Below are 27,987 nucleotides of genomic sequence, written 5' to 3'. Positions count from 1 at the left end.
CTACGAACAGTTATTATAGTCATTCTCATTACCATGAAATCTGAAAAAATGTATGTTCGGCCTAATACATTACATATTAGGCATAATAGGTCCAAAGTAAATTTTTAATATCGTCCAAATAATTTTTATTTTACAAATAATTGGTATGGATTACACTTGCAATTATGCCTATAAATTAGTACGCACAATTTATTTACAGATACCAACACATCAGTATAAAAATGTATTTGCATTAAAATATTACAGTTATAAATAAGTTAAAAACAAAAGAAACATTTATAAATGTATTCATATAAAATATATATATAAATATAATTATATGTATCCAGTGATTTTGTATTATATAATTATACGTATTTTGAACACTCATTATTTTAAAAGCCTTTTTTAGTTTTTATTGCATTTTATTTTTAGAAATAATAAGTGTTCATGAAAACCAATAGTATAGTGCACTATTAAAAAATAAATCGCCCTTTATAATATTTCATAGCATAAAATATAATATGTGTATAGATATTCGTTAGATATATGCAGTGAAGAAACTTAAACGTCCCCAGGTCGATTTAAATCTATTAACCAATGAGAACGATCCTTTGATTCGAAAAATTTAAGATGGTTCTTGTAAACGGCAAACCAGACAAATCCAATAACCAGACATATTATTACCTCGACATAATAGCCATCCACAATCTTCTCACAATTACCATTGTTTATAATGCATATCTACACAAATTAAAGACAATGGTTTGCTGCAATTAAACATGTACAGTATTTGTAAAAAATATATTATAACTTATTTAGGATTCAAATTAAATGACTATCGGTATATAACTTAACAATACTTAAGCCTTACATTTTCTAAATCTGACGTAGAACAACTATTTTGGACGTCATTGGAACACGAACTAAATGTTAACGTGTCGACCATTTTAAGAAATGACGTATTTGGTATTACCCATCCAATGCTGCGAACAGTGTTCAGCAATGTCATGTACATACCTCCGAACCGAATGTCACTAATTCGTGAGAAAAAAGCTACCATACAGGTTACCATGATTTGGGCCAGTATCTAAAATAAAATAAAATTCATTACGTCATAATAATATTTTTGTAGATAAATTAAAACAATAATAAACGATTTTCGACATTTTCGATTCCTTAGAAATATAAATAACATATAGGTATCAACTAATAATTATTCGGATAGTTTCATTTCCTACCCAAATTATTTGAATAGATTCAATAAAACCGTTAGTCAGTGAGCCAATGAAACAAACAATTTAATAAGACTTGTCTAGAATTTATTTAATTTTAATTTTAATTGTTTATATTAAAATATATTTAGAAGTTGTTTTTGTTTAACTATTTGAATGGTTCGTGAAAGAAACAAGCACTTATAGAAGTCAACGTCACGCGTGACAGCAAACCACCACTTCGTGACCACATAGATGAAATGATATTAATTAATTTTTGTTTTTTTTCTTTTATATGAAACAATCTGTGTAATGTTTATTGTATTTTTTACAAGCCTCACGAAAATGTTTTTTTCTCTTAAAAATATCTCTATTCTCGATAAATTATAAATATTATAAAATATACCCTTTAAGTTCTTCAATTGGGGGGTGTAGTGGTCGGGCGGATTAAGGCGTCACGCGTCGGTTCGAATCCCAGTCATGGGCGGCATCGCTTTCCGGGCAGTTCATGCTGTATGGAAAGAGAGGCCGCCGCCCCCCACCCGGTCATGGCAGAAACCTACAGGCGCCCATTCGAAATTCTGCCAAAACATCCACGAGTACCAAAAACGACAGTTCCCTACTCGACAGTTCCACAGGCTAATGGCCCTTGTTATTGAAGCCTCAACCCCCAATAAAAAAAATTCTTCAATTAAATTTAATAAATAAAATGTATATAAAAATCCAGGATTTATCTGCTTAAAATAAAACTATTGACTTACCCTGTTTACTGCGTATACAAGTCCCATAATTAAATAATAATAAATTGGCACTGATTCATTGTTTTGAATTACATTTGGAGTGTAATAAATTAGAACAGCAAAAATAATACTCCACAGCAATCTGAAACATTATTAATTTCTCAAGAGATTCTTATACCATATTTCTAGATTACTTTGGATCACTTTCTAGATTCCTTCGAAATGTATGAATAGAAAATAAATTTAATGACAGTAAAAATACTATGTAAAATAATAGTTAGGATAACGAGCCAAAAATGTATCATAAGTAAAAACTTTATTATTTTAGCAGAGATTTTCAAATTTATACCTGGCTGGCATAAGTTTTAGATATAAGCTTATCGGTTTCGGACCCGTAGTGTATTTGGTTACGAATATTGGTAGGCACATTTTTAGAATAAACATAGCAGTAGTTATTATCATAACGTCATCTTTTGATACACCAGCGTCGATAAGCTTTAAATTTGTTACGGATTCTGATGTAGACAATCCAATCTAAAACATTTTATAAGAAAATTTAATAGAAAACGATGAAAAATTACAAAGCAATTAAAATAATTAGAAAGAATACTTATAATTGTATACAAAGCAATAATAATAATAATAATAATAATATAATAATGAAATTACTATCATTAAAAATATTTCAACAAATTATCAAACAAAAAATTATTTTATTCGTAAAATTGATGTATATAATTTTGTTGTTTTGAAAAATGAAAAACAAAATATTTAAAATCTATATACATTGTACATAAATAAATTTAAAAAAAATCTAATAAATATTAACAAACGTAAATTGTAATTAAAGTATAGTATGTTAAATATGATATTGGATTTGCAAGCATCGTTCCACTAAGAAATTTTATAATCATTTTAATTACCATAGACGTCAAAATAGCCATTAACAATACTTTCATGTGCTTGATTTTAAAAATATCCCATAACAGCAAATAACTCTGAATAATGTTAATCTTTAGATGGTCGTCTTCTTCTTTTAATTCTTTGTTTTTTTCTCTTTTAAATATGACTAAAAATGTGACACACAAAAATACAATGCCCCAAAATAATAAAAAACCTGCAAACAAAAATATAATTAAATTAAAAATAATATTTGAATTTTGAATTTTACTTAGACAAATGGTCTTTTAATATTTAAGATCGATGAATGAAAGAATTGAAAAACTAATTAAATTGGACAATTAACGGATTCTGCATTTGTTTAAAAATGATACTATAGGTTCTAAGTACTTTAGTTAGGTAGCTAGCAGCACCTAAAAACTAACCTACAGCTTTGTGAGTAGTTTCTAGTAATAAATTAAATCTTGTAGTACTTAGGGTAGTCAAAAGTATAAAATTGCATGTACATAATATATAAATGATTGAACAAAACAAAAAAAATTTGCTGAAAAATAAAAAGTTTAAATAAAATCAGTTTTTCACAAAATGTATGTATTATTTTAAATTTAATTCAGAAATTATTAATTGAGATTTTGAATTACCTTTATATATTATTAGGAACTTCTAGACATATAAAATAATTTTAAAAATATTTTGGACCTTTATGTGAAAAATATAAAACTTTTACCAAAATATTTTTTAAATTATGCATGATAAAATTTGTATTGATTGTAAAGTAAAGGAACGTTGACAATTTAATATAAATTTTTTTATATATTATACTTATGTCAATAATTTATAAAATACATATCAAGAATACTTTTCTTTGTTTTTAAGTATAAAGTTCAGATTAAGATGCAATATTTTTTATTATAGTTACGAAAACGTGTGGTTTATTAAGAGGACGCCACGCCATACCCGCATGGGTTGTTTCCGTCTTACAAGTGCAAAACTGTTTCGCGTGGGCAAGGGCACTATCCCCCCCTGGACCAAAAATAATATGATGGGTTGTGTATGATGAGCCTTCATCCTGAAAGAATGAACGTAAACAAGGATATTTTCATTCAGGATGTCGTTAATATGTTTGGAATAGAACGAAGAAATTTGCAGTTCTTATTTACCGATACGGAATAATATATTAGATTAGATTATTTGATTTTCTATTTTTTGTTCTATATTAATAAAAATGTTTTTTAACTAACTGTACCTATATATACATATGACAATACAAATATAACATGCATATTTACATTCATATGTGAAATAACATTAAATCTTTAGTATCTTACATTTAAGTTTTTTTTTATTTTGACCCTCCTTCAATTTTTACCTATGGGCGCCCATGTGCGAGGGAAAGAACCGAGAAAGCTACAGTTATAACTATAAGAAACGAAATTTTCCCCATTTAAAAAGAAGAATTTTGTCTGTGTAATATCGTTTTTGTTTTTTCGATATCAGAACTAAAAAAAAAATGTTATTCATGCTAGAAAACACAAAAATAATGTATTATGAAACAATAAGAACTTTTTTTGTATAAGAGAAATCGAAAAAATAAAAACGAAATTGCACAGACGAAATTCTCCTTTTTATATGGTGAAAATTTCGTTTCTTAGTAAGTTGTATCTGTAGGTTTCTCGGTTCTTTCCCGCGTGAAAAAATATTTGCCATGTTACGCACTTGTAAGACGGAGACAATACACATGCGGGTGTGACGTCCTCTTAAACATAATTATGAATGTAGTAGGTATGAATTATTTTTTCCTAAAATATTGCACCTATCATCAATTTAAAAAAAAAACCATATATAGGTACTTAACATTTTCACAAAATATTTTTCTCTTTTTGAACAATTTCAAGGCATTCGTAATATAAATATCGAAAAAAAAATTTGAGTTTAAAGTTTGAGAACATAATAAAATGTTCTGCATAAGTTATTAATATCATAAATATTACAGATATATATAAGCGTGATTTTTTTTTATTATTTATCAATTCAAACGTGGACAAAATTCATCCAAATCACATACAAATTATGAAAATTATTTGTGGTTAATATTTATGAACTAAGAAAAATTCAATTTTTTAGCTAAGGAATTTAAATTTAAAACAAGATTCCTTAAAAATACAATGTCTATTTAAGTATGTCGATAAAATATTTTCTCTAAAATACCATCGAAATCTCAAACAATATTTTTTACCCACTTTTGATGCTTAATATTCCTCCTTCTTGTGAGCCCAATTGTAAGTATTTGTTACAGAAGTTCTCAGATGAGAGAAGAATCGGACAAACGGAACCTATGTACAATCCGAATGCCATACCTATGCTATTACACGTTGATGAATAACTTACATTATTTCTGTAAGACATTTTAAAATCATGGTCATTATAGCATTATGTAAAATCGTAATATTGAAATCTTTTAGCTTTATACTCACTTTTTCAATAAACTCAATGACCAACTATCAATTACTATGTCCTGAGTAGCAGCTAAAAAATTAATGAGGAACAATACGCATACGATCAAGTTGATATTTGGTTTTCTTGATCCGGGTAGCCAGTCATCGATGTTATTGCCAAAAAAAAGAAAGAGTACTCCTGTTCGGTATTGATAATATGTATTAAAATATTAACTAATATATGACACTTGCCAGTTGGTAGATCTATATAGCATTACTTTAAAATTTAAATAGTTATATTATTATTTCAAATTAGGTCCAATGAATAGTTCTCGGTCGCATTAATATTAACTTCCCCCCTCTAAAAGACAGATTTTAAAATTCTTTTAAAATTTATTTCCAGAATTGTTTGGTATCTACTTAAGCAAAACTGTTGGGTGAGAAAATGTTGGAACAATAAGTCACTATCATTTTCCAATCATTTTTAAAGTATATAGTTTTCCGTAAAATTATCAGTCTCACGTCAAAATATACACTCATGTTAAGACTTCAGATAAAAACACTAACAAGAAAATATGGTTTTTGGTGTGGGGGCCACTTCTGCATTCACACACTGTTGTGTTTTTAAATCATTGCTTAAACTAGTGCCGTGTAAATCTGAAAAATATCTCACAAATTCATCTTAATCACTCACTAATTAATAAAAAAATAATATGATTATACATTTGGAACACTTGCAAAATATTCATACTTTTTTAAAGTCATTGCTGTTCTTCATTGATAATTAAACAAGATTAAAACATTGTACACCAAAGGTTTCGCAATTTAAATTAACTATCCACATTTCATTTTATGTAAACACCATAATATTTTTGATATTATATTAATGTATAACTGTAACCCACTAATGGGGTTAAATTATTTAAATAAACAAAAAATAATTTTCTTAAGAGGACGTTGTATAATACCCACATGACGTATTGTTTTTGTTTTACATAAACGACAAACGTAACATCCGGTACGTAGATTTACAATAAGTGATAAAAGTTTAAAAAAAAAAAATTAGAAATGTGCATTAACTACAACTTAACTTATCAGTAACCATGCATTGTTATTTTATTGATTTCCACAGTTGAATTTAAGAGACAATGTTCTATTTATTAAGGGATTTATTAAATTTAGAATATTGAAATAAAACTTATTGCAATTAATGCATTTAACAAAATCTTTAAAAAATATCAATCACATACCTATTAATAATTGAATAGGAATATACCAGGATTTTCGTCGTCCTATCCACGGAAAATTCAATGCGTCTACCACTGGCGCCCATAAGAGTTTAAAGCTAAAAGGCCATAATACAAAACTTAATATAGCCTAGAACATAAAATAATAAACATACATTTCAGTTATTTACATAAAATAAGAAAAAATATCAAAACCTTATCAACAAAACTAAATTATTATAATTGTCATTATGTACGAGTATTTATTTTTATATCGTAAAATATTTATATTTATTCATTATATAACGATTTCTTTAAGATAATGTAAGTTATTTCAACTATATTAAATTTCAGTTAGACAATTATCATTTTAATCAAATATTTAATAGTATTTAGAAAAATTATAAATTTGATAGCTTATTCATTTAAATTTTATAATTTGTTTTCAAAAACATAACTTAACATGTAACTAGTTGTATTTTATGTTATTTATAAAAATATCGCTAGATATTTTTAGAGCAAAAATTAGTGCGAATATAGTCTATAGAACCTAAATGTTAAAAATTTAGACAAAATGCGTAAAATCAATTAGAATATATAAAATGCACGTGAAATCTAAGTTTAACCTAACCTTACATAATTATCTTGCACAAATGATACTTTATTTTTATTTTTTTTTTTTTTTTGTCATATACGATACCAATATAGTTTTAGATTTGGTTAATTTTTTTATATTTATTTATTTTGACCATTATATATATATATATATAATTCTAAATAAATTAATAAACATATAAATTAAAATTGTACTTACTTGATCATTGTATGTTACAAATTTTGTATTTTGAAGAATTATGGGAAAAGCGTAGGACAGACCTGTAGTAACGCCTTGCAAAGTATAAAGTAATATTAAAAAATAGAAGTTAAACCAATCTCCCTTCAAATTTGGTTTATCCCAAGTAGAGTCCTTTTGTATTTCTGATTTCTCTTCGTTTTTTGTATGTTTCGACATAATATTTGTTTACGTAGGTGTGTCGGTGTCAGATAAATTTATGGCGCAGCAGAAAATAATTATTAAAAATGATGTTAGTGTGCACACTTTGAATAAATACTAAATACACTAATGCATGTTCTTGGCCAAATAGAATTAATTTTATCACAGTTTTCTGACCTATTACATATGTAATCTATACAATACAAAATTATTTTTTCAAAATTGATTTGTTTAGTATAATAATTACTTTTAAACCACTTATTTATTAATTAAACAGATTTTAATGACAGAATCAATTACAGCTTCATTCAATGAAATTATCGGTCCTTGGAAGCTGATTGGAAATTGAATAATATAGTCTAAATAATGAACCAAGTTCATATAAAATAATAAATACACCATCAAATAATTACATTTTCATGAGTTATTTTAGTATAAATGTTTTAAATATTTGTCTTGTTGACATGTTATACCTACAGATAGTTCTGCAGGCACAGCGAGCAACTATTAGATGAACCCTAACCGTGCCTCAATCCCTGCATTTTACTTTTTATATTCAACGATCTTTGATCCTAATTTTTTTGACTTGCACTTCGTTATCAAGGCAGCGTATTGTACATGATTAAAGAGGTGTAGTGGACGGGTGGATTATGGCGTCGGTTGCGACGGACACCGTCACCGGCTACATCGCTTTCCGGGCAGTTCATGCTGTCTGGAAAGAGAGGCCGCCCCCCCCCCCCCATGGCAGAAACCTACGGGTGCCCATTCGAAATTCTGCCCAGCACCCACGTGTTCCAACCAACAGTTCTCTCTAACACAGTTCCACAGGCTAATGACCCTAGATGTCGATGCCTCAACACCATAATAAAAAAATAAAAAATTGTATGAAAATAATATAAATACCTAATTTTTTTTTATTATTATTATTTACATAGTGGTTTTAAAACTTTATTTTAAAAAAACTAAATTTTAATAATCAAATTCGTATCAGAATATAATCAATATAATATAATGTAAATATACAATATCACTGTAAAATCCACATATACCACAACTGTAATGTAACCTTAATTTAGAACTTAGTTATTTATTTGTATATTTACTTATTAATGATAAATTGATAATGTAACCACAACCACAGGCTAATGACCTAGCTGTTGAAGCCTTCAATATCAAAAAAATATATATAAGCAATAAGCTGTATAATTGACATATCTAATTTATAAAATATTATTTGATTTAGAAAGGTTAAATTACTATTAAATATCTACATTTAATATCTTAATGTAAATTAATAGTAAAATATTTTATTTTATTTTATCAAATTAATAGTAGTGCCTACTTATATTAATATAATGATATTAAAAGTAAAATTATAATGACCATTAAGGTTGCCACACACAGCAGTGGTAGCGGTGGCGGTTACGGCAAAATGAAGCCGGACTCAATTTTACCGCCACCGCTGTAGTGTGCGGCGACCTTTACAAAAGTAATATACCTACTATTTATACTTTAATTATTAGATTTAAAAAAACCTATGAAATGATTAATTACCCAATAAATGTTGTTATCTCTATCTTTTTTAGAATCTATCCAATGTCAGCAGTTTTAGTCAAATTTAAGATTTATAGTTATTATAAATAACATTTGATATTAAAGTAATATCGGATTATGCAAATTAATTATCGATTCCGAAATTTAAAATATTTTAATTTTTCATTGAAAAAAATTCACATTGTTACCACATGCAATATATATATATATATAACGCTGATTGTCATAGATAAAAAAAATTGACAAAATAATTTATATTATGTACACATTATTATGTTGCTATAGTTTTTCCGTAGGTTTCCTGTGTTAATTTTTTTTTCTTCTTAGTTAGGTTAATTTTTTTATTATTTATTATTATTAGTTAATTAATTTGATTTAAATCGATCGCAACTTCTTAGAAATCTACATAGGAACCTACCTACTAACGCTGCACATTGTACAATAATAGATATCATAAAACTATAAAAGAACCTTATGTATCAAATAACAAGACTTTATGCAAAATGCAGTCAGTAGAAGAAAACGGAGAAACATACATTATAAAGTACGTTAAAAATAACTACCAAAATATCAATTTTTAGATTTTGAAGGTTATAATTTTTTTTCTATCTATCATCAACATTTGGAATAGAAAAAATGTTTCAATTTTCGATATCAAACATCTTTTTATAGAAAATTGAATCTAATTGTTACATTAAATAGTTCAAAATTCCCAGTCGTTTCAGAAAGGCCAGGAAAAGCAACAAAAAAATATAGTAATCTATATTCAAAATTAATCTTTGAAAAAATCTATTATTTTATAATCTTAATTGAAATATTATTTATTATTATTATTTATAAATATGTAGCTATATAAAATCAATTGTCTCCGACACATAATATACAAATCCCACGCAATGAGTATAGGCGAAATCAATGATATTGCACTTATAATTTGTTATCGTCTGGTCGATAGTTGTATCATTTCAGTTTATCAACTGTTGATGCCAAAATATTTGTAAGCGATTTCTACATTATTTAATCATTACCAGACCTATAGTTGAATATTACACTTAATTATGCTAAATAGCATACTTAGAATATCTTACAAATACTATATATGCTATAAGCAGGCGATGCTATTAAAATTCAATTTTTACATTTCATTTTATTTTTTGATATTTAGACAAGAAATTATCAATTTTTGTGATATCGTGTTAATAATTATAAGTGTTAGGTAAGAACGATCGCGTGGAAAATATTGTTGGGTTTTTTTTCTATTTAACCAAAAAGGCAAAAATACTCTACTTTTCTGTTGGACGTTTTTAAATCCCAACGTTTATAAAATATATCTTTATGTTTATTTTAAATTTTAAATCTTTTTTTTAGAGAACATAAACTACAATTATATTTTAGTGCCTAGGGTAAAACTTTTTATCTAAACCTAAAAGAAAGTACTTATCTCGTTCACACTAAATATATATATATATATATTATGAGCATGATAAAAAAAAAAATAAAATTAAATTTAACGTAACATTATTACATTAATAATGTTAATGAATCCAAAATGTAAAATCCGTGACTTTATGTTATCACTGGTTAATGATAAACACGATCTAACTCATCGGAAATGCTACCTATCTAATAAACTTAAGAGAACGCCACACGGAAATTTATTTTCTCCGTCTTACAAACATATATACAACATGGGAAATTTTATGTTCCCAATAATACATTTTAATCTGTAATTTCTAAAATTAGAGTGAATTCACGTCTTATAAATGTTAAAGACAAGAATATGAGGAATCGTAAGTTTCTACACGAGAGTAACAGGTAAAGAATTACAAACGTTAATTCCTGCATATGTAAGTTCCTACACGAAAAAAAAGGTACGTAATTTAATTAAAAAGAACATATATAGGTTTTAACTTTAACACGGCGAAAGATAGGTTATAAATAAAAAATGTATTATATTTTTAGGAGTTTTTATAATTATGAACCATTATTATTATTATATTAAAATGTACGCCCATATCATATGATCTAACTAATATTGAAAAATTATAAATTATATTATTATATAGAATTCAGTACCTAGGTACCAGGTACCTACTTATATTTTTTTTACAATTATGAATTATTATTATTATTATTTCGAATTGATGTGGACTGTGTTTAAAAAATTGATCGTAAATTAATGCATGAACTTTTATGTAATAAAATGTCTTATTTTAAATAATAAAAACTTGTTAGTCGCTCGCATTGGCGCAATTTACAGTATTGAATTATGTTCGCGACTGAACTGAAAAAATACAAGAGGCACCGATAAACTCATCGCTGCGCGTACAAAAATAATATATAAATAATATAATAATTTAAAAAAAATTGTCATAGTTTACATAAAATTAATAATATCAATAAAATACTCCGAGTTTCCCTAGATAATATACTTGTCTTTAAATTATACTGAGTGATTCTTTAATCAAACAACACTCATTATTTAGAAAAGTATTGACTTTTTTCAAAATATTTTTTTACATAGTTTCAAGTTATTAAAAACCCAACGTTTTTATTAAAAAAATATATTTTTTATCCTTATCATTTTTTTAAGTTTTTTACTTTTTTGAATGACAACATTGAGTTTTAATTTCATATTCCAAAGCAGAATATTATACTTAGTATTTTTATCCATAAAAATCGAATTTAGGACGAGTAGTTTATGAGTTATAACTTTATAAGTATTTAAAGTTTAGACAAAAGTGTCAAAATGTTGCGGGGTACCTAACCCCGTACCACTCCACTATGCCAATCTAAACTTTAAATACTTATAACTCAAAAACTACTAGCCCTAAATTTGATTTTTATGAATCAAAATACTTAGAAAAATATTCTGCTTTGGAATTTAAAATAAAACTCTATGTTGTCATTCAAAAAAGTAAAAAACTTAAAAAATTATAAGGATAAAAAATATTTAAAAATATAATTTTTAATAAAAACGTTGGTTATTTAATAACTTGAAATTATGTAAAAAAATATTTTGAAAAAGTCAATACTTTTTAAATAATGAGTGTTGTTTGATAAATCAATCACCCTTTATAAGATTTTATAAATCATAGAGTATAAAACGTATTATTGTGAACGTAAAATATGCCATGTTGTATACGTTTGTGAGACGGAGACAACAAATGCCCATGTGGTGTCTTCTTAATATAATTCAATATTCCCTAGTGATAAAAATTACATACATTACCAAAAAAAATTTTTTCCTATCATTGAACTTATAAATGCGAAAATGTGATACCTTACACAATGGTGAACGCAGGGAAGGTGGGTAAGAAAAATAAATTGCTTTACCTAGAATGATGTATGAAAATTTATATTTTTTCGACCCACCCCCCTTTCCAACTGAATTATTTTCCTGCTAAATAACCATACCAACGGTTTACATAAATATAATATGTATAATAATACAATAACTATGATATTATCATCTTACACATCATACGTTTTTGATAAACCGATAACACACAGAACCGTAGAAGACCTGTCGGCATCAAACAATAAGTTTTCAACTGATGAACAAAGCTTAATCAAGAATCCTGGTTCTGAATATCAAATATTAGCCCACAGTTCTGGTTATGATTTAATTGAGGAACCTGGTTCAGCTGGTCACGGTTTGACTACGGTTCGCACTTCCGGCCACCGCTCTATCAAAAACCACGATTCTACTATGGGTCAAGACTCGACCGAAGATCACAGTTTTGAGGATCAAAACTCAGTTGAGGGTCTCGGCCGTAGTTTCACTACCACGGCTTCTCTGGAAGGACTGGTCCGAACGGATGGTCACGGTAAACACCTGGTCCTATTGGACGGAAATACGGTATACTGGCGTGGACACCAGTCTATGCCTTCCGGAATCGGTCGCGTTAAGGTGATGGCTGGTCACCGTGGTGGCCATTACCCCACGTTCGCACGTTACGTGGGCGCTGGCATGTTGGACGCAGCCGTTGCTGGCCCGGATCGCGATCGACATCCAAGCGCTGGCCACGTACTGGCTGCCATCCGGGAGCTCGACGACCGCTGTGGGGTACTGGTTTTGGTGACAAGCCAGACAGCGGCCATCCTTAACTATGGGATCGCAGCCCAAAAGGCCCGAACACAGGGCATTAACGTCAAAGTAAACGATATGGATTGATAATGATTGTCATTAAATAATTATTATTTTTAACTAATATTATAAATATAATATAAATTATTATTATTATTTAACTAAATTTATTTCAGTAGTAACATTTAATAATATTTTAATGTTATGAGTAACACTTCCTGTGACTGTGGTTCACAAAATATAACAATATAAAAATTGTACAGGAACATAATAAAACAATTTATTCCTCCTTACTCCTGCTTACTAGTAGTTATATAGGAATATTACTATATTAGAAAAATAATTACGGGGGGGGGGGGGTGAACCCCCTCTTTTATACTGTATACGTGACTGCATAAAGCAAACATAATACTATAATCAGTGGAGCTCATCTTCTTCTAGAAAAATAAATAAAAATAAAAATAATAAAATATTACGTTATCTATATGTTATATTTATGTTACGCACTTTTTTACGTTTAATGAACAATTAATTTGAAATTGAATTAAATGTATCCTTTTTTTTTAAATGAACAAGTTGGTGACGGTCGGTGATGATATTATCCGAAGTCGGTCAACGGCTGGTGGCCGGCGTCGTGGTTCTGCGGGCATAGTGTTGATGTGCAAAATCGCTGGAGCTCTGGCAGCCGGCGGTCACAGCCTAGTTAAGATTTTTTCTGTATGTCAGCGGCTGTCTATGGACCGCGTGGCTACCGTAAACGCAGTGATTGGTTCAAAAATGCGGACGAACAGCAAAGATACTAGCACTGAGTACGTATATAATATTATGCATATGTATTAAATTGTACCACAACGATGGTGATACTCCCTTGTCACGAAACATAATTCATAAAAATGAGTTCTCTCACTCATCATGTCGTGTACAGTTGTACATAATATAGAGTTACCAATACTTTTTAACTTATAAATAATTATTATTTTGGGAAAATAAATGTATAAAAATATTTCTTTTTTCATAAGTTAAATAAAATGTATGTGTGAGCTAACCCTTTAATACCTGTTTGAGTTTTGAAAATTATTTGTAAACATCCTCCAATTTTCAAGAAATCTATTGATATAACTTTTGTCTTTTATTGAAAACGGCCCAGTAGTTTTGAGTTTATCTGTATTGCCCTACCGAGAAAAAATATAAATATAAAATATATCGTTATGTAGGTGTATCTATGTATATAGTTTTAGTGTGTCTCAGTTCATAAACAAAATAGGTCTATTTATTTGCTTTATAAATTAATTTGATTAAAATTGACAATTTGACTGTGGATAGTTGGATATAAAACGTCTTACTAACAATTTAACGTGCTTCAAACTACTCCCTAAATGTTCCTGATTTATTCAAGAACAATTTGAAATGTTCATAAAATAGATTAAGTAATTTTTTAGTAATTTTATAAGGCTGAAAATATAAATTAAACTCTCATATTTGTTTTAAGATTTAGTTTGTTTATTTGAGGCCATAAGTGCGACAATTAATGCATAATATGTTTATACTTCATTTGCCGAGTAACAAATGGCAACCATCTGTATACATAAAAAAAAACTAACTTTTACTATAACAGTTTACAATTTTAATTTGTAACCAATAGCGTCTTTTCATAAATAAAATAAAATTTTAACTTCCATCGTGAATCTCTAAATCTTTGTTCAACCTCTTTAAAGTAAGAATATTGGAAGCTTTGGTCATCACTCATCGGTGAGTGGTATTTGGTATATTACTTTATATTTTACTATTCAACCAGCTGAAACATAGAACTCTAATTTTAGTAAGAGATTGTAAATCACTAAATAGTAAAAATAAAAATAAACTATTCAAGAATAAATTTGACAGTCTCATTTGTCTTTACAACCAGATTGTGCCAAATTGTGCGCCTGCTAAATTGGGGAGTAGGCGATTCAATTTACATGCTTGCATGCCCGACGATAGGCAATATAATGCATGAAAACTCCACTAAGATTAAGGAATTATGTCACATGGTATTGAAAAACTGGGTGGCCACTAACACAACTCACTAAAAATGCTGGTGGACATACATAGTTCCTTTGTCATCAGTCCTGAATCTGGTATGTAAAATTTACTTTCAAATGAAAAATGTGGCAGTAATTCGAAAAATAACATAAAGAGAACGCAGTAAAATCAATGTCAGATGACTCTTGGATCAATGAAGAACATACTTAAATTAATTTAATTATAAAATATTCATAGGATACACATTAATAAAATTGCAGCACCAATAACTCAATCATACAATCATACAAAAAAACAGTAGTTTATATTGTTTAAATAATACACGAGAACGATTTATGTACACTGCACTGGTTTACAAGCAGAACGAAGAATTTGCGTTTCTCCTGGCTTACCGGACAAATAAACAGCCTCCTGCTTTGTTGCTTGTCTTAGATTTAATCACAATTTAAGATACGGCATGTTTAATTGACAACAAAAGTGGTACAACGTGAAATAATGAGCGAATCAATACTAACACAATTTTAGAATTCATCCAAGAATTCGCTTCACCAATATTCAACAGATCCCAAAACAGTGCAGGTAGTTATATCCAACTGAATATATTTTGCAGCAAGAATAGCTCCACAAAACTCCAGTTGGGAAATTATTAACCTTTTACGCGGAGAATCTTCGATTTCCTCATAGATAAATAGTTCGACATTATGTTTTTGACACCTAACTTAACTGCAGCATACCCTTTTTCTCACCTATCAGAAAATGTGTGTAGGAGCAGGGATACTGCATTGTTATATAGGTTAGATTACGAAGAATAAAATTCATTTCAATTAAGTATAACTTGAATTAATACATTTACCACAACACACAAATAACAGTCGATATTGAATCACCCCATGTTATGCAAAAAAGCTCAATATTTATCGTATCAGTTATTTTGTCCTGTAATTGAGTGTAATCGCAGTCAGTGAATCTAATGGGGTCAGATAAAAAGTACTATTTGAGAATAAGAACCTTAAATTCTGGTGGTTCTCTGAAGCTTAAATCACGAGTTAATTTCAATATACAAATATCAAAGAAAGTATGGATATACAACATTAATAATGATAATAATACCACTTATAATCCAAACACATCTACTTATGACAATGAGAGAGAATGGAAAATCAGATAAACTGAGTGCGTCGTCACGCTTAACACTAGCATATAAATACATAACTAATATAAGAAATCATATATTTAAATGTTTAAAAATAATTCATTAAGAATAAAGTGTTAACATAAAAAATTAATCAGTTAAGTTAATCAGGCTATTCTCCTGTGAAAGAAGCATCGAATGAGGTTGCGTCAGGTTGACAGCTGATGTAAACTTTGTGAAACAAGATGAAAAGTCCTTATCGAAACTTAAGCGGTTTATTACTTTGTCCCATCGGATATGCGCGGGTATGACATGTGAGAGGAATCGTTGGTGGAGAAAGCCTGGATGTTGAAGTGTGTTATACCAACCAGGCAGTCAATGCGGTAGCTGTTTCAACAGTTATGTGTTTAGGTCTAGAGAATTATCAGAAATTTAGAAAAGGAAAAATTAATATTTGTTGTGTTCAGCAGTGCAAAATGAACACTCATTGACTGAGGAACAGTTGTTTGTTTACAAACAAATATTCAATAGCATCAAATTAAATTTAGGAAAATGTATATTTTTGGTTGCTCCTGATGGAACCAGTAAAACCCATTTAATCAATCTACTTTTGGCTAAAGTAGGAAGCTCATATGGGATTGCAATTTCAGCTACATCATATCAAGAATTGCTGCTACGTTTTCACATGGAGGAAAAACTGCTCATTCCTGCTTTCAAGTTGCCACTCGATTTGAACACCATCGAGACTCCATCGTGCAATATTAATAAACAATCAAATTTGGCGAAAGTTCTGAAAAAATGCAAGCTCATAGTTTGGGATGAAAGTCCAATGTCTCATTAGAAAGGATATGAAGTTTTAAACAACTGTCTGTAGGATCTGAAAAATTCGAATTTATTGATGGGAGGAGTCACGGTACTGCTGGCTAAGATTTTCGACAAACTCTACCAGTTGTATCAAGAGGAACTCAAGCTAATGAAATTGCATAACTTCTTCTTTGACCATAAATATGCAAGTACATAGGAAACATGATTCCTGAGCAGTTTTCAGAGTTACTCTTAAAAATAGGAGATGGAAAATATCCAGAATAAGAAGAAAAAATTACTCTGCCAGATTAGGTACTGTTGTAAAAACTATAAAGGAACTCACAAGAAAAAATATATCCAAGCATCGAAAACATCAAAGATAAATCAATAAACTGGTTATGTGAGAGAGCCATATTGACATCAAAAAATAATACAGCAGGAGACATAAACAAAATATTATTGAACTCTTCAAAGCAGAAAATATGGAATACAGATCAGTGAATTCAGAACTGGAAGTAGATGAGGTAATTAATTATCCAGTTGAATTTCTCAATTCACTCAACCCTCCTGGATTTCCACTACATTTCTTAATATTAAAAATTGGTTGTCCTATAATGCTTCTCAGAAATCTTAGTCCACCAAAATTATTTAATGGGACACGTCTACGATGGTGTTATATATATTACAATTATATAGCGTCGATAGTAGACAAGATGAGTGAAAATAGATTGAGATGGTATGAGCATATGATGAGATGAGAATAAACAAAAGCAATAAGAGTAGTTGAAGGGAAAAAAAGAAGAGGAAAACCGAAAAAAATATGGTTCGATACCATTGATAATGATATGAGGGCTGTTGGTATGTGTATAGGGAATGTGGAAAATCGAGAAAAATTGAGGTTTAGGACAAAGGTGGCCGACCCCAAATAGTTGAGAGGAAGGCGAACGTGAGAGCGAAGAAGAAGAAGAAATTAACCAGGCTATACAATTCTGGAAAAACGGATCCTATGTTTGGAAATAAATAAACTAGCAAGTTAAAATTGAAAATTTATAATTGAGCATAATATGACATTGAAGCTTTTTTAGTAACAACGAAAGGTATTTCAAGATTTGTTTTTCTGAAGTTGTATGTTTGATTTTTAATATTAAATAAGTACTCTTAACATTTTATATAATTCAGATGAAGAAAAGGTTTTCGGTTTATTTAGAATGATTTTAATTAGGTTATTTTGACTTATTGATAAATTACATTTTAAAGTGGTATTGCAACCACCCCAAGCTATTATGCCGTATTGAATTAGAGATTGAGCCATTGCAAAATATGTTATTCTAATTAGCTGTTTGTTTGGTATTTTTTTTGCTATAATGAAAAGGTATGTTAGTTGTCTTAGTTTAACTATTATGTATTCTATATGATTATTCCATTTTAAGTGTTGATCTATTGTTATGCCAAGGTATTTAATGAAAGGGTTTTTAATTAATTTTGGACAGGTGCATGTTATGGTGTTGCAATTAAATGTTTTGTGTATAATAATCTCGTTTTTAAGTGGTGTAGATTTAATGTCATTGGTAAAAGCTATACATTTTGATTTATCATAATTTATTTCTAAACTATTATTCGAAAACCATTCATAAATTACAAACATATCAGCTTCACATTTTCGCCAAACTGTATCCCAGTTAGAGTCCGAGACTATGATGGCCGTGTCATCTGTATATGAATAAATTTTTCCATTTATATAAAGATTACTTAATTCAGCTACGTATATAATGTATAGAATTGGGGAAAGTACTGTACCTTGGGGGACTCCGTTATGAATTTGATCTATTTCACTTACTGTGTTACCTATTCTAGTTTGTTGTGTTCTTTGGTTTAAGTATGGTCCGAAAATTTTGAAAGCTGTCCCAGTAATGCCAAGAGAGTGTAGTCTATTTTGCAAAATAGAATGAGATATGCGGTTAAAGGCTTTGCTTAGGTCTAGGAATATACCGATAGTTTTATTACGTTTGTCTATATTATTATATATTTCATTTGTAAGGTGTGCTAGTGCATCTTCAGTACCTAAACCATTTATTAATTCAATAATTTATATAGTTCATATTTCGTTATAATTGTATTGCGCGTTAATAATTTTTTTTGTTATATTTTGTAGTATATCTACTGATTATTTAATTACATTTTTTTGTTATTGTCGTTAATATAACTAACCTACTGTAAATTATAATACTAATCCAATTATTTATTCATACAAGATTAAGGTAAAAAAAATATATCCATAGACCACACCATAATTATTATCATTCTTGCTGTTAATAATTATAAGCATACTATTTAAAATTACCTATATCTAAGAGACTAGGCTATAGGATAGAATCATAGATATCTTAAGCACAGATTAAAAATTCACTTCCACTTCTATATATAACGATGTTTATAACACACAAGTGTCAGAGTCAGTCAAAATTCACAAGTCTGACGATCTGCGCAGGCGCGAAGAAAACGTGCTGTTGCTGGGCACAGACGTAAACGGCAGGAACGAGATTCGAACTGTGCAGACAACGGATCTCACAGCGATGGTATCTGTCACGCTAAACCTACTCACAGATGATGACCAACACATCATACGTCGTTGGCGAGATTCCGATATTGTGGCAATGATCAACAACATGGGTGGCCTGTCAGACACGCGGTTCATGGCCATCGTAGCAGAGGTGACCAGTCTTCTCGGCGTGGCCACTGGCGCCCGCACGATACACCGGTGGTATACCGGCCGGATGTTGCCTTCATCCAGCGACACAGACGAGGGGTTCTCCGTGACCTTGATGGACATTGGCTCCGCGGCTCGAGGTTCAGCCGTTGCCGACGGTCGTGTGTACGACGGCCTTCGCTACTCATTGATAGCTTGTCTGGACCTTCCAGTATCCGCTTCCGGTTGGACGTTTGTCAGCCTGGACGGACGCCTCGACCTGGCTCAGCATCCCACAACCGAATATGTCCGACGCCACCGTCGCTGCTCTTGTGATCTCCTGACGGGAGGAAACGACCGTGACCGCAACGGCGACGACAACAACCACGTCGAAGACGATGATGACGATGATATTCCTCCGAGCACGACCGTGCCTGAAGACCAAGTGCCATTCGTAACTGACGTTTTGAGTATGCAATATTATGCTATAATATTATTATGATATTATAAAAATTAGGCTTGGGTTCCTGAACTCTAAGGATCTTCGAAGAAGTTAAAAAAGCTTAAAGTTCAATCTGTCGTTTGGATTCGAACATCTCACTAGTTCAATCGGAATTTTTGAATTAAAAATAAAATAACATTGTTTGAAAAGTTAGAATTACATTAATTTCAAATAATTGAGGTTAAAATTCGTAAAAATTAAAGTTCAACTGATCTATTTCTAATAAAATACTATATTCAACTCCCAAACAGGATTTTCTGTTATATAGGTCACGATCAATCAAGTCTATTTTTAACATTTGATAAATATTAGTATTATTATTGTGATGTGTATAGTTCACGTGTGCAATCGAATCATCGAAGCGGAAGACCAGATGAACATAATGGACGAGACTGACGACGGTGACTGCGGCAGCAACTGGCGCCGTGGTGCCGATGCGGTGAGGGAGGCCGTGACTGCGGGTCACGTAAACGTAGCCAGTCCCGCAGACACACTGCGCTCGATCGCCAAGCTGCTTGAGACTCGCGTGGCTGGCACTTTGGGCACGCTCTTGTCAGTCTTATTCCGGTCATTTTCACTAGCATTTACCAAACACTCTTTCCGTGCGACCCTCGGACCAGCCATGTGGGTAGACGGTCTGCGCCGAGGTGTGGCGGCCATCGAGGCATACGGCATGAGTCGCCCCGGCGACAGGACCATGTTGGATGCACTCGTTCCGGCTGTTCGTGGTATGGAGGACGTATTGCGCAAGTCTAAAAATCCGGTAGGCACCTTTGAGTATCCGTAAAACGGATATCATAATGACTGATAACTGTCATAGACTTATTGCAGCCGTTTTTTCGTAATCGACAGTTAACAGACGGCATTGAGAGAATAATATGTCAAATACAAAATTTTGAAATATTATTATTCGATTAGAGAAGGGATAGGAGAGAATTAGGAACTGACAAGAATTCAAATAATCAGTTTACACAGTTACAATATAAATGAGATATTTTTCGTAATAAGGTAATCGTGTTTGATAAGGTAACACTGTTCACGATGTACGCTAAAGATATTTTTCTATAAATTACGCAAAGAATGAGATTTTTTTGTTTGTACTGATCTAACAAGCGATGCGATAAGTATCTACATTCTACAGTGCGACTAAAATATCATACTGCCATTGGAGAATTGGTTTCCTGCATTTTAGATTCTGAACGGAGCGAGGAATGTATTGACTTTACCATGATGTGTGTTTTATTTTTTTTGTCTGTCATCACGTTTTGAGGCAGTAAAAATGCTTCGATTTTAGACTTCAGTGCCTTGTTAGATAAGAAAGTGAATCTAGTTAGTACTTTGGGGGGTCAAAATATTCTCAATATTTTTCTAAATAATCGGGATAAACAAACTAAAAATTAAGGAAAAAACGGGAAATTTTACGCACAATCAGTTTTCGTAAAAATCGATTTTGGTTTTTGATGTAACTTTAAAACAAATGACCATAAATACATGAAATTTTTACCGAATGTTTATAGAAGTATATATTCCACCATGCAATTTTCAAAAAATTTTAGACTTAAGTTGAACTATTTATAGGCAAATGCAATTTTCGATCATTAATAGTATTTTTTAAATTAATATTGAACAACATTTATATGTTGAGTAGAAAAGCTTGAAAATGTAATACAAGGCTCCTAACATATTGTTACAATAGCAGTTGAAAAATAAAATAAATTCATAGTCACAATTTTTTCCTATAGGTAAACATTAAGTTTGAATTTTGACAAAATACGTAAAAATCACGAAAATTCGCAAATTATTTTAATCTAGAAATTCATTAAAAATAATACAAGATTTCTTACAAGTGTGTCAACCTTAATCATAAAAAAATATCCATCAGAAAGTCAATTTAAGTTTTTATGAGCAATTTAAATTTAAATTTTTACACATCAGATTTTTGCTAGATTTCTCATTTAGCGATTTATTTTTATTTTAGTGTATCTCTAAAACAAATTGCAAATATTTGAAATTTTCACTGAATGTTTTTATAGGCATTTTCAATATTTGATAAAATTTTCAAAATATTTTAATTAGTTTTGAGCTGTTTACTGACATTTTAATTTTTCAACTTTTTTATTTATTTATTTTTTCTATTTATGTCAATACAATTTTATTGGTTGGGTTAAAAGACTTCAAAATTTAAAATAAGACTTCCAACATATTTTTTCATCAGCAGTTGAAAAATATTAAAAATACATTGTCATGATTTTTTTTTATGAGCATTTAAAGTTCAAATTTTGACTAAATACGTAAAAATTCAGACAATGTTCAAATTATATTAGATAGAAATTCATAAGAATTTTTCATTTTAAATATAAGATTTGAAAATTTAATTCAAGATAAGTTTGTCAAATATTTTAATAAGTATTAATAATAATTAATAAGTAACAATAATCTATAGTATATCCTAGACAGATAAACCGTCTCCGCTCAGAATCGTTTCTCGTATACAATGATATAATATCATTGGATTCAAATTGAATTCCATCCATTATTACATTAACCTACTCCTAACCCACTGTACAGCTGAGCGATGTCCACTTTTCCGCTTTTTAAATATTTTTCTGTAGTTAAAACTAAAAAATAAGTCCTAATTTTGGCATCCAGCATTGTAGTGTCTAGTGTTCTAATACCAGTTTAAATAAGAAATAGGTATTTTACAATTATTCGGAGTCATTTTTAAATGAAATTAGATGCTTCGTTAGATTGCCTTATTAGTTAGGCACTTCATATAGTTGTCAAGCCACATGAAACAATTATTAACTTTAAAAAATATATGTAACATAATTTTCATATCTACAAATCACACTTTAAAAACTACCACCCTAGGTAGTCAGTGATAAACAAATACATTTTTATAATTGGAAAGTATTTACGAACAACAAATACAATATTATACCATGACTCATGGGATAAATGCTTATACATCCAAGATCTCCAGTGACTCTTTTAATAATTGGAATTTTTCAAAGAGAGTCAAAAACATGAAGCATAATTAAAATTACAATAACAACGATTTTTATTTTTTTTGAAATCTTAACACGAATGTTAAATAGTTACTCATTTATTTTCAACGAGAATTAGATTTATTAAGAAATTCCAGATCTTTTCAAATAATTTCATCCAGCTATTTACATATAGGTACGCTTCACACATTTCGGGCAAAACATAATGTACTTGTATTCTTTTTGACTAGTACAGTTTTCTTTAAAATGTACAATTGAACAACTAAACTAAACATTTTTTTTTTAATTTAATTAAATATATTTTTTTTTAAAATATGATTTTTTTTAATAATAACAATTTTCACATACATTATGTACACAAACACAATACAATTAAAACATGAATTTATTTGTATAACAATTTAAAATATTACACCATAATTATCTAATGGCTAATTGCTAATATAGTCAATTTAAAAACTAATAAAAATATGTATGATGGCTATTGACTATTATGAGTAATGTATAATATTATGATATAATCTATATCAATATCATAAAATGATTAACAAGTAGTGGTTACCGCTCTGCTGTACAGTAGCTGTCGAGTAAGTTATTGTTATGGATGTGTTAAATTTGAACTCAACGATAAATCGCATTGTGTACGAAAAACTATTCTGAGCGGAGACGGTGTGTCAGCCTAGGTACTTGAATAATTGATCAAATTTAATAATTAAAAAAAATTATTTTATTATTTGTCGTGGATAAAATAGCTTAACATTTTGTATTTCTCAACACTTTTTAAATAATACTGGATATTTTAAATTTTGACATCTATCTCTTACGACTCTAACGATTTAACTAAATACTCTTTTTTCTATTAAAAAAGATGTTGAAATCGAAAATCTGAGATATTTACTATCCCAAAAGTTAAACAAAAAGTTATATATCTACTCAAAAACTATTTACCCATTTTGTAAAAATTTAAAATTGTTTTTAAAGATACTCGTATCAACAAAATCTAGAGAGTAGTATGAACCATGTTCCATTTATACCACATTTACAAATTCACCGCGGAAAAATGTTCCATCACAGTGGGATTAATTAAAAAAATTAAGCAAATCGACACCGATTTACCCGTAAACTGAGGCACACTAATTGGCTAACTATGGGGAGGAAGGGTGATTTGGGTCTTTAGCATCCCTTTAGTCATAATTAGTACCCTAAAAAATTGTTTAAAAAGTTAGGTCTGATTTTCATAAAAAAACCTTAAGCTTAAACGCCCCCTTGTTCAAAAGTCTAGTTGTTCTGATGGGAGCAAAGTAACAATGGAACTGCGCTGAAACCATCATATATTATACATATGTATAATGTATATATAGTAATATATTTTCATACCTAGTATTTTTAGTTTTTACACAATCGAAGTCAGTTTAAAAAACTAAAAATGAATATCGATTCATTAGAAATTAACAGACTGAAAACTAATTCACCGTTCTCGATGAAAATGTTATCAATAGATTCCATGTCAGTAGTAGAATATGGAGAGTATTAATAGCTTATTTGTTCAACTCTTATAAATAGCTAGAGGATAGAATTAAAATTAAATTATAAAACTAAAATTACGTTTACTAGACCTAACCTAGCATTACAATAATTTACCGAAAACAAATGTCGACATGAGGAGTTCTGCAGACATCATCGACTCGGTGATGGCGGTGCTAGGCGGGATTAATAAATAAAATTCACGGTTTTATAAATGTAGGTACCATCCTGTCATTTCATTGTATTTTCGATTGAGCAGAGCAATGGATATAAATACATATATATCCATTATATAATATATATATCCATATTTATTAAAATATTTATTTTATTTTTTACGAATATTTATATTATTATTCGCTATACACCATACAATTTTAAAAATATTTTGACTTATTTTTAACGGATACTTATTTTCAATTTTTAATTTTTTAGTTTTTTAGTCTATAAATATCAATAAAATTGTGTTCATTGGCTCAAAAAGCTTGAAAGTTTAATACAAGACTCCCTTTAAGTTGATATAATAGTAGTTGGAAAATATTAAAAATACATATTGACGCATTTAAAAAAAAAAGGTTTAAAGTTCAAATGTTGACAATATTTATTAAATTAAAAACTTACAAATTATTTAGTCAAATATCGTAGACTGACAAACCCTCATCTCATATCATTGAATTCAAATTTAATACCATCCATACAGCAACCCACTTGTAACCTATTGTAGGTATAGCAGTGCATCCACTTACCTGCTTTTTTTTTGTTTGCTTAATATTGTAGTTTTACGATACACACTAAATAGTAGTTAAGTGTGAAATATGAATGAAAATCACAATTCTTATGTATTTTTTTTTTTTTATTAATCAGAAAATTAAATCAGGATTATTGCTTTATACCAATTAAAAACAAAATCTCATATAAAAGTTCTCCTATAAACCAAATGTATATATAACTATTCTTATATGAAGAACTTATAATCTAAAAGCGATAACTATTAACAATGAAAAAGCATTTAAAGGTAAAATCGTTAAATGTGATTTTAATTAACTGTTTTCGGTATTATTATAATATTCGGTATGAATTACGTATATTAATGACAATAAGCGTGCATACTAGCATACTGCACAACAGGTGTTAATATTTGAAATTTATATTTGATTTTTTAAACCAATGTATCTCATTATATTATATAAGATTAAAATACATCATTAATTAATTTGTTATAGTTACTTTATATTTAATTATTAAATGATATAGGTAGTAAACAACAATTATTATAGCACATTATAATACTATTTACACATCGAAAACCAACAAATCGGACTAATATAATTATAGGTGCAATATAATAATATAATGTCATGCGACCGTTCGTATACTGTGTACCTATGTATATGATACTAACCTATTATACACGATACGCATGCGATCAGCACTATTATTTTCAATTTTTTTTTTTAAATTATATTATCGCGTTGGTGGTGTCGTGAAAATTCCAAGAGCATATCTCCAAACGTGTACCTCGCTGCAGAGACCCGAGTCACGCGCCTAATGACACGTCCGATGGCGTCTGCAGTTATGCGACGGTGCGGACGTTATCGTCACGTTGTATCGGGTGTACCTCATCGTCAATCGGCAGTGTAAGTTAGGTGGAATCGTCTCGGCGAGGGGGGGAAGTCGGCTGTTTTTTATTTGCCGCAAACAATATTTTTGAATACATCGAAATAAATAATTTTGTGATCGCTACCAAACGAAATGTCGAATTCTTATTCTTGATATCGGGGCTGCAGGGTTTCAGGGTTACTATAAATGATTAACCGAAGATTAAGAATGATGATGTTTTAAAAATTATACATTACAGTGGTCGCCTATTAAAGTAATCGCTTTGGTAATGAATCAAATGGATAACATAAAACGACTCTTCATACTAAACCAAAAATAAATTGTGCACGCAATACAGGCCGTTTACTCACACAGTCACACTTTTCGATAACGGTGTACGATCGATAACACAAATCGTGATTAAAATAAGCGACGACCACTAGATTTATATCTATAATTTAAAATTGATAAATTTCAATAAATGTACCATCATTAAACTTGACAAATGACAAGTATCTACAGAATGTCTCGCGATAATTTACCCATTGCGATATCTCCTGAGATAATAAATATATCAAAAAACTGTTATTTCATTAGACTCACATAGACAAGGGCTACGTATATTTTATTTTATTTTTTGGTAAAAGTAATTTTTTAATTTTTGAAAAATATAAAAATACTTATTTTTATTGAGTTTATTTTGAAAAATTTGACCTTTCAACATTTTATTTTCATTAAAATCACATGATTTTTAATTATGTTTTTAGTTTATAATTAAAACGGCAAAAAACTAGTTTTTATCCTGGCGACGAGTCCCCCTCAACGGCTAATGAATATATCCTCACAGGACACTGTGTATATTCTATATTTCTATAATTTCAATACGTGTAAATATAATATAATGATAGTTTAAAATATTATATTTTTTAATCATAAAAATGAAGCTACACAAAATCAATCATGACCAATGATTAATTTATATCATCATGGAGAAAGTGGTATAGGTAATTAATATCTTCAATACCTACACTTTTTCAAGCAAATCATTTTCTTTTAAATTAATTAATCATCGTATCCTTTTTATGTTCGCCATTCAAAATGCGTCGTTATAATATGCCAACTCCAACATTTTTACTCAGATAGAGAATATTATGTTAACTTCTTAAAAAAGCCTCTTGACCAGTTTCGCTATGATTAACATGGATTGCCTTTGCATAACACACAGATCCACCTGCTGAACAGAGCGGTTAGAGAAGCGGATAACGGATGCAAACTGACCGAGCACATGATGCAACAGGGACAGAACAACGATGACGAGCTGACCTCAAATCGTAGTACCGACGCGGGCGCGCACGGCGTGAAAATCGTGTTAGGAGCGATACTGGAAAAGTACACCGAACGGTCGGCTGCCGTGACGGCGACGGCAAAAAAATGTATCTGTCCGCGGACGCCGACGTGATATACACCGGTGATTGATATCATAATATACTGTGTATGTAATAAACTGTGTTGTTTTCACAACGGATTCGTAGAAATCGCCTTGTGTCGAGAGATGGTCGGAATGTGCCGATGAGACGT

At 29.7% G+C, this 27,987-nt stretch overlaps 2 protein-coding genes across 3 annotated transcripts; one reads left to right on the top strand and one right to left on the bottom strand.

Annotated features, from left to right (window-relative positions):
- Positions 1-101: 101 nt before the first annotated feature.
- On the bottom strand, positions 102-7,619 carry LOC107164542 (acetyl-coenzyme A transporter 1-like). Of its 2 annotated transcripts, none has more exons than XM_089226840.1 (9): positions 7,309-7,619; positions 6,519-6,645; positions 5,308-5,467; positions 5,074-5,228; positions 2,857-3,050; positions 2,283-2,467; positions 1,955-2,075; positions 854-1,069; positions 102-723 (listed from the first exon to the last, which is right to left on the bottom strand). In XM_089226840.1, the coding sequence occupies exons 1-9, from the start codon at positions 7,504-7,506 to the stop codon at positions 544-546; spliced, it is 1,536 nt and encodes a 511-aa protein (XP_089082966.1). In that variant the 5' UTR covers positions 7,507-7,619; the 3' UTR covers positions 102-543. The 2 variants fall into 2 exon arrangements, with proteins under 2 accessions (XP_089082966.1, XP_089082967.1); XM_089226841.1 differs by having other exon boundaries at positions 559-749.
- Positions 7,620-12,502: 4,883 nt separating this feature from the next.
- Positions 12,503-27,868, top strand: LOC107164541 (triokinase/FMN cyclase-like). The gene is made up of 5 exons (XM_089227029.1): positions 12,503-13,201; positions 13,709-13,965; positions 19,579-20,246; positions 20,614-21,041; positions 27,635-27,868. Exons 1-5 carry the CDS (start codon positions 12,503-12,505, stop codon positions 27,866-27,868), a joined length of 2,286 nt encoding a protein of 761 aa, XP_089083155.1.
- Positions 27,869-27,987: the final 119 nt, after the last annotated feature.

Source organism: Diuraphis noxia, unplaced genomic scaffold (assembly GCF_037042655.1).
Source record: "Diuraphis noxia isolate RWA-SAM2 unplaced genomic scaffold, SU_Dnox_SAM2 contig0004, whole genome shotgun sequence".
Lineage (NCBI taxonomy): Eukaryota > Metazoa > Arthropoda > Insecta > Hemiptera > Aphididae > Diuraphis > Diuraphis noxia.
The sequence above is the reverse complement of the archived record's forward strand: the minus strand, read 5'-3'. Positions and strand labels throughout refer to the sequence as shown.